This window comes from Humulus lupulus, chromosome 1 (assembly GCF_963169125.1).
Source record: "Humulus lupulus chromosome 1, drHumLupu1.1, whole genome shotgun sequence".
Taxonomy (NCBI): Eukaryota; Viridiplantae; Streptophyta; class Magnoliopsida; order Rosales; family Cannabaceae; genus Humulus; species Humulus lupulus.
Window position 1 is genome coordinate 166,123,863 of NC_084793.1, and position 8,358 is coordinate 166,132,220.

Here is an 8,358-nt window from a genome sequence, read left to right on the forward strand (position 1 = left end):
TTGACTTATAATGTTTAACATAATGAGTAAAGCCTATAAATTCTCTATATAGCACCATAGAACAACTAGAAAAGCGTGTCCAAAGTTGTCATCACATAAAAGTATGTGTCAACGTATATGTACACTCAAATAAAATATCTTAGCCATCACAATTTGCCAAAGTTGCATTCATAGCAATGAATCCTGACAATGAAAACAAACTAGATAGCAAGAACAATTCGACATTTTCTTTATAAAAATTGGGCACTAATTGCATATTTAATATATTCTCAATAATTGGGAATCATGATTGTTTCGTATTCAAAAGACACTTTTCTACGAGACTCATCCCGTAGCACACAAAAAGAAGCACATAAAGAAAACTAAGAAGTCTCATGGAAGACGAGCCTCATAATATCAAATTTGGCAGCCACATTTGTAGCCCAAAGAAGATATCAGCAACTCGAGAATCTCTGAGCGAGATCATCCAATGAATTTCTTGACATCGTCGAGGTGCAAGGCCACCATATCCTTGAGATTGAAGATGGAGGACAAGTCTAGGGAGGATGAAACATTGACGTAAAGAAAATGGTAGGCGAGGCAACGACCATGGATTTCTAGCCCTTCTTACCGCTGGCTCTGAAAATGGGTGAAGGGAGCGATATGTTCGGAGTGGAGGTCGGCCATCATCAATGGGGTCTCAAGAAACTTTGAGGCGGAATACAATTTCAGAATAAAACTTGAAATTTAGGATTTAATCTAGTTATATAAAGGGAAATTCCCATGTTTTTATGTTTTCTAATCAATTACCATAATTTTATGAATTTTTTTATTTTTCCGTATATATGTATAGTGAATGTAAACTGTCCATAATTTTTAAAAAAACCCCACTAGTATTAAAATGGGTATTTATCAACTTATCCACCCCTATTCGTATTAAGCCCAATGTAGCCCACTATTGCTTCGAACAGCATCGTAGCAACATTTCTTGAATTTCTTTCCTGGCATTGGTTCAAGCTAAAATCTTACTAAATCCAAAAACCCTAAGTCAAAATTACTCTTTTTCTTATTCTCTGAGTTTTTTAAAAAAACTTGAGAAGAGAGGGAAAAAAGCTTCGACCTCTTTAGCGATGGAGGAATCTTCGCCAACCCTAGGGAAACGGAAGGACCCCGAAGAGTCAGAAGTCACCGACTCCGCAAAGCGGCGAAGCCTGACGCGAACCTGCGTTCATGAAGTTGCAGTTCCCAGTGGCTACTTCTCGGCCAAGGACGAGTCCGAGCATGGAACCCTAGCCAATCCTGTCTACAATGGAGAAATGGCCAAGACCTACCAATTTAAACTCGATCCGTTTCAGCAAGTCTCTGTGTCTTGCTTGGAACGAAACGAGTCGGTCTTGGTCTCGGCCCACACTTCGGCTGGTAAGACCGCGGTGGCCGAGTACGCCATTGCCATGGCTTTCAGAGATAAACAGAGGGTTATCTACACTTCGCCATTGAAGGCCTTGAGTAATCAAAAGTACAGAGAGCTCAGCCAAGAGTTTCAAGACGTTGGTTTAATGACTGGTGACGTCACTCTTTCGCCAAACGCTAGCTGTTTGGTTATGACGACTGAGATTCTCAGGGGAATGCTTTATAGAGGTTCAGAGGTTCTGAAAGAAGTTGCTTGGGTTATATTTGATGAAATTCATTACATGAAGGATCGTGAAAGAGGGGTTGTTTGGGAAGAGAGCATAATATTCTTGCCGCCGGCCATTAAAATGGTTTTTCTCTCGGCGACAATGTCAAATGCCACCGAGTTCGCTGAGTGGATCTGTAATTTGCATAAACAGCCTTGTCATGTCGTTTACACAGATTTTCGACCGACCCCTTTGCAGCATTATGTTTTCCCAGTTGGTGGGAGTGGGTTATATCTTGTGGTTGATGAGAATGAACAGTTTAGAGAAGACAATTTTGTGAAGCTGCAAGATACATTCTCAAAACAGAAAGATTTTGGTGATTCTAAAGGTCACAGAGGCTCTAATGGCAAGCCAAGTGGGAGAATAGCAAAAGGTGGACCTGCTTCTGGGGGTTCGGACATTTTCAAAATCGTCAAGGTACTCTAGATTGCTTATTGTTTTATGCCTACCATTTTAGGTATAGGTGATGTTTGATTCCACTTGTACAATCACAAACTGTAGAAAAGGTTCAAGTTTTGTGTATTCAATTACTAGATTATCATTTTTTTAAATTGATAAAGGAAATCGTGTTCTCTTAATTTATTGTGCTTTCTTTATGCGTCGATAATTGGAATTAAATCACTTGTTATCATGTGAAATTAAAAACTAGAAATGAAGTTTCTTTCCTCGCGATTTATCACTATAAAATTGCTTATAGAGCTATTAGTAAATAGTCTGTGCCGTTTTCTATCATCAGATGATTATGGAAAGAAAGTTGCAGCCGGTTATTATTTTCAGCTTCAGTAGAAGAGAGTGTGAACAACATGCCATGTCAATGTCCAAGCTTGATTTTAACACACAAGAGGAAAAAGATACTGTTGAGCAAGTGTTTCGTAATGCCATACTCTGCTTGAATGAAGAAGACAGAGAATTACCTGCAATCGAGTTAATGTTACCACTACTTCAGCGAGGCATTGCTGTTCATCATTCTGGTCTTCTTCCAGTTATTAAGGAGTTGGTAGAGATTCTTTTCCAAGAAGGCCTTGTAAAGGCACTTTTTGCTACAGAGACGGTGAGATTATTTCTTGGCAATAGTGTACCTTCCGTTTTCCTTTACAAGTTCATTTTTGGATGTGCGTTTTTAGTTTCTATATTTGATTAAAACTTTGTCAATGATATTCATTTCACTGTGCAGTTTGCTATGGGTTTGAATATGCCAGCAAAAACAGTTGTGTTTACTGCAGTTAAGAAGTGGGATGGTGATAGCCATCGTTTCATTGGATCAGGTGAGTATATTCAGGTGAGTGAGATTGCTTTGCCTCTGCTATGCTAAGAGGGTTTGAGGGATTTTGGGGGATATAAAAACATTGTAAAATAACGAAAGAATAAAAACAAGAAGAATAAAGAAGAAGAAGATCACTCTCAGCTTTTTTAAAAGACACATCAATTTAGGGCATATGGCTGTTTCCCTTATTGAAAATTTATGTGTTAATTTCTAATGATTATTTGTTTCCTTTTGGTAGATGAGTGGACGGGCTGGGCGTCGTGGCAAAGATGACCGCGGCATTTGTATAATAATGATAGATGAGCAGGTATTACTAATAAGCTTTAGGAAAGTCTATCATCGTTTTTAATTTTAGTCATCCTTCTTTGTTTTCATTTTTTTACATGGCTTTTGTTTTGTTGTTCATTTGATTTTTTCTAAATGTTAGTGATATGATTAAAAAAGAGGATGAAAATGCTTCAATGTGCACTATTTTTCTTAAATTTACAGCCTGGAAAAAGTGCTAATTATCAGGCTCAAAGGTTTGGTTTTTCGAATGAACAATCTTTCTTATACTCATCACAGATGGAGATGAATACACTAAGGGACATGGTTTTAGGTAAACCAGCTCCTTTGGTGAGTACCTTCAGATTGAGCTACTACTCCATTTTAAATTTGATGAGCCGTGCCGAAGGCCAGTTCACCGCCGAGCATGTGATAAAGAATTCATTCCACCAATTTCAGTATGAGAAGGTTTCTATTGCTTTTTCCTTTTATTTGAATTGGCACTTTATGAATTGTGATTAATTACGCGGAATTTTCTTTATGGTTCAGGCTTTACCTGATATAGGCAAAAGGGTTTCAAAGCTTGAGGAGGAAGTTGCAATACTTGATGCATCAGGAGAGGTAATTTTTTTCTTTTTCCACGTATCTTCAAGTTTATTTTTAAAAAATTATTTATTTATCTGTTTTGTTTTCTCTTGATTTATCATCCACGTACAGGTTGCTGTTTCTGAATATCATAAGATTAAACTTGATATAGCCCAACTTGAGAAAACGATGATGTCAGAAATAATGAGGCCTGAAAGAATTTTGTTTTTTCTTCAACCTGGTCGATTGGTATGTCCTGAGAGTGGGCATTATTGATGAATCGTGTATAGAATCTTAATTTTTTTGCACTTTTGTCTATCCCTTGTCTGTGTTTGTGTTTTTGTTGCCATTTAGTGTCTTTTTTGTGTTATTTCAGGTCGGAATTAGGGAAGGTGGAACAGACTGGGGTTGGGGTGTTGTAGTTAATGTTATTAAGAAGCCCTCAGCAGTATTAGGTGCACGTGGGGGTGGTTACATTGTGGATACCTTACTACACTGTTCACCTGGTTCAAGTGAGAACAGTTCACGACCCAAACCATGTCCACCTCGTCCAGGAGAGAAGGGTGAAATGCATGTGGTGAGTTTGAAAGTGTAGAGTTAATTGCTTTGATTTCCCACTCCTGTGGTTGAATTGATATTTAGATCTCCTAATGCATATATACGTTTGTTTAGGTTCCAGTTCAATTACCCTTAATTTCTGCTCTCAGCAGACTAAGGATATCTATTCCTCCAGATCTGCGACCATTAGAAGCAAGGCAAAGCATTCTGCTTGCAGTACAGGAGCTGGGAACTCGTTTTCCCCAAGGTCTTCCTAAGTTGAATCCTGTAGCGGTAACTATCAGATGTATTTTCAACTTCAGTGTTTTTTTATTGTCTGGTCCCAGAAAATAAATATGCATATCACATTTTACAACATTTATTACATTTAGGAAGATAACTATTAAAGCATTATATTTAAAATATTCTCATCTTTGTATTGTGCTGAGTTCAGGACATGGGCATTGAAGATCCTGAGATTGTTGAGTTGGTAAAACAAATTGAGGAGCTCGAAAAAAAGCTATATTCTCATCCGCTCCATAAGGTTTGTTATTTAAAAATGCCTTCTAAAGAAAAGACTCTTGAGGTGTTTGTCTCACTTTTATTCTTTACTGATGCTGCTGCAGTCTCAAGATGTAGACCAAATTAAATCATTTCAGAGGAAAGCGGAGGTGAATCATGAAATTCAACAGCTGAAGTCGAAGATGCGTGATTCTCAAGTATGGTTTACTTCGATACTGTGTTTAACAGTTATGACTGGAATTGAAATTGTATCGAGTGAATACCCTACCGGGTAGGGTAGTCAAAATTGTTTCATGAAAGTCAACTTTTTGATGCTATTTTGTCAATTTTGACTTTTTCTCCAACTAATTATACGAGTCTTTAATAATTTTACTATAAACAATGGTGGTACATTTGAACAAGATCTCCTTTTAGTTTTCTATTTTCTTTTTAACAAGTCAATAGTCACTATTACTATTGTTGGCGTATAATTTGTTGCGCATGAGAAAAATATTGCTTGTCTGGTTTTGAAAATGCACAATATGATTTTGGTGTGCTCATGTGATGATTTTACAGTGTCTTGGGAAACAAAAAAAGTAAATGCTGGTGTACAAATTTGTTATAGTCTGATTATAGTGCTGATTAATGTTTTGTGGAAAGTGTCACCAAGCATTTTTCCCCCCTTTTCCTTTGGGGTTTGGTTTTTTAATTTAATTTCCTTGTGTTTACAGCTTAAAAAATTTCGAGACGAGCTTAAGAATCGATCACGAGTTTTGAAAAAACTTGGCCATGTTGATGCTGATGGTATTGTTCAGCTAAAGGGGCGAGCAGCCTGCTTGATTGACACGGGAGATGAACTACTTGTTACTGAATTGATGTTCAATGGTAACCTGAAGTAGCTTTTCTTGTTTTAATCTAGGCTTGCATTCATGTTGGCTGTCTGAGCATGGCTAAATAATAAACATGGGATTTTTTTTTTGTATCGCCTTTTGATCGAAGCTGATTTTAGAATTATTGGGCTCTACCTGGTTAACAAGCTCATAGTGTTAGTTCAATTATTATTTTTGTATACTGCCCCTTGTCAATATTGAGTTTATAAAAAATGCTTGTTAATCAGGTACATTCAATGATCTTGATCATCACCAAATTGCTGCTCTTGCAAGTTGTTTTATTCCAGGAGATAAGTCAAATGAGCAGATACAGTTGAGGACAGAACTTGCAGGGCCATTACAACAACTCCAAGACAGTGCGAGAAGGATAGCAGAGGTATTGTACTATTTTATACTCTCCGTTTTTGTTTTAATTTATGTACGAGTAGTTGTCATTTACTTCCATATGGTGCAGATACAACATGAATGCAAATTAGATGTAAACATTGAAGAGTACGTGGAATCAACTGTTAGGCCATACTTGATGGATGTAATATACTGCTGGTCAAAGGTCAGTGTGTTTTTGTACATTTTTTTTAAGAAACAATAACGTTTATTAATGATAAAAAAAAAGAGAAAAGCAGATAAAAACAACAGAAACAAGCGTTTTCATTGACACTTACACTATATATAGTATGTTTAACATTTCTGTATTAGTGATGAAATTAATAGCTGGTTGGAAAATGTTTTTTGATTTTAAATTCAGGAGAGAAATTTGATTGCCTTAAAAAATGTTACAAATTACAATAGAACAAGTTATTTCAAATAGAATCATGGTTATAACATTATTTTAATGGCTGGGATATTGACTAGGGTGTGTTCATATTAATCTTACTTGAAAGATTTGGAGTTGCCTTTTTCATTTGATGATTAATTACTTACCTCTTGTTTTTGGTGTTGTACTGGTTTGTCTGGCCATCATGTATTCATCTTATGAATTACTTTTAAGTACGAGGATTACGATATATTATTTGGTTGCTTTAGATGGTGAAGTGATCATTTTAATTCTTTTAATATCCATTATTGACACAAGTAGTTTATCTATATTTATCTTCCTCCAGGGTGCAAGTTTTTCAGATGTCATACAGATGACCGATATCTTTGAGGGCAGTATCATTCGAAGTGCCAGGAGGCTTGACGAGTTTTTGAACCAGGTAAGATATTCTTTACAGTTGACTTTGTACCTTTAATCTCTTTGTTTCCGAGTCCTAGCAATAGAAATCCTCACGTACTTCTTTCTACTGTACATCTCCGATGTCTACATTGTTCAAGAACTATACTTGAGATGAATGGGAATAAATAGAAAAGAAAAACTAACACCTTTTATCAGTTTATGGTAGAGGAACTCTTTAAGGATCCTCGGCCAGCCACTTAAAGGCTTACATAATTACAGCTTAATAAAATGCATTCCGGTGGCCTAGTGCATGGCCTCCCTGACCATGGTTTTTTGTTTTGTTTTTTGGTTAAGGATACATCATAATAGAAACTACTGTTAGACTTTGGAGTTAAGCTTGAGTGTGATAACAAAGTGTGTGCCAAAAACCTGGGATAGTGTGGTGCCACTTGCTCTTTACCGCTCAATCAAAATCTGGAAAGATGCTCAACTTTCCTGTGTTAAAATATTGAGTGATAGATGTGCACTGTCTATGATAAATGTCTGCGCTAGGATTAATTTTTCTGTCTTTATTAAAATTATTTCATTCTGTTTTTTCTATTTCAAGTTACGTGGGGCAGCTCAAGCCGTGGGAGAAGTTGATTTAGAGAATAAATTTGGTGCAGCAAGTGAGAGCCTTCGCCGGGGTATAATGTTTGCAAACTCACTTTATCTTTAAAATCTCATCCGCAGAATAAAATTCTTGCGAAGTATTGTAGTTAGGTTGGCTCTTATTCTTTCTTTTGCATCCAAATTTTGTTTTGTTGTTTTTATATGACCCTGATTATGATTCTATTATTGCTCGTTGCCAATTGTTAGTTCTCGTTGTATACATACTAGCTTGGAAAACCAAGGATTCCATTCCATATATAATTGAAGAAAAGTTTATTTTTTTTTGCTGGAAAAGTTTGAAGTAATTTAATGATTACACAAAGAAGCCCTTCCTACACAATCGCGTGTTCTAGGCCTTCGAATTCCCTTGGTTATCTGAATGTGGATGCATAGTGCGAGGGATATTAATCTGAGCTTATGTAATATATGAATGAAAGCAAAGCATTAAAATAAACCCTGCAAGCTGAGAAAGGGGAAATTAAGAAGGGGATGGAGTTGGTGTGGGAAATTTTGATGTGTTTGTTTTGTTGTAAAATTAACTAATTAAATTTTTATTTGAAATTAATCAAATATATATTTGTAAAATGATCTTCATTGCTGGGTTATTATTTCACTTTTATTTTGGCCAAAAAAATCATCATTCAAAATACATAGTTTGTCATACGAGTGGTAGACCAGGTAGAGTATGTCTATTTCACTACCAATCTAATAAAAAAAGAAAAAGTTTACTTGTCATTTTATCTAATTAAAAAAGAAAAAAAACGGGCTTTACCCAAGGTCTCGTTGTTTTTTTAGGTTTCAAACAATTTCAAATGTATTTTTTTTTGTAAACAATAATTAAAAAATAAAATACCTTCA

General features: G+C 36.0%; 1 protein-coding gene across 1 annotated transcript; it reads left to right on the forward strand.

Annotated features, from left to right (window-relative positions):
- Nucleotides 1-344: 344 nt before the first annotated feature.
- LOC133800095 (DExH-box ATP-dependent RNA helicase DExH10) lies at nt 345-7,786 on the forward strand. Its single transcript, XM_062238071.1, has 16 exons — nt 345-2,072; nt 2,392-2,706; nt 2,830-2,934; nt 3,158-3,226; nt 3,484-3,651; nt 3,733-3,804; nt 3,901-4,017; nt 4,145-4,345; nt 4,441-4,599; nt 4,760-4,849; nt 4,932-5,024; nt 5,538-5,691; nt 5,924-6,072; nt 6,151-6,246; nt 6,797-6,889; nt 7,457-7,786. Exons 1-16 carry the CDS (start codon nt 1,110-1,112, stop codon nt 7,565-7,567), a joined length of 2,955 nt encoding a protein of 984 aa, XP_062094055.1. The 5' UTR covers nt 345-1,109; the 3' UTR covers nt 7,568-7,786.
- The last annotated feature ends 572 nt before the right edge of the window (nt 7,787-8,358 follow it).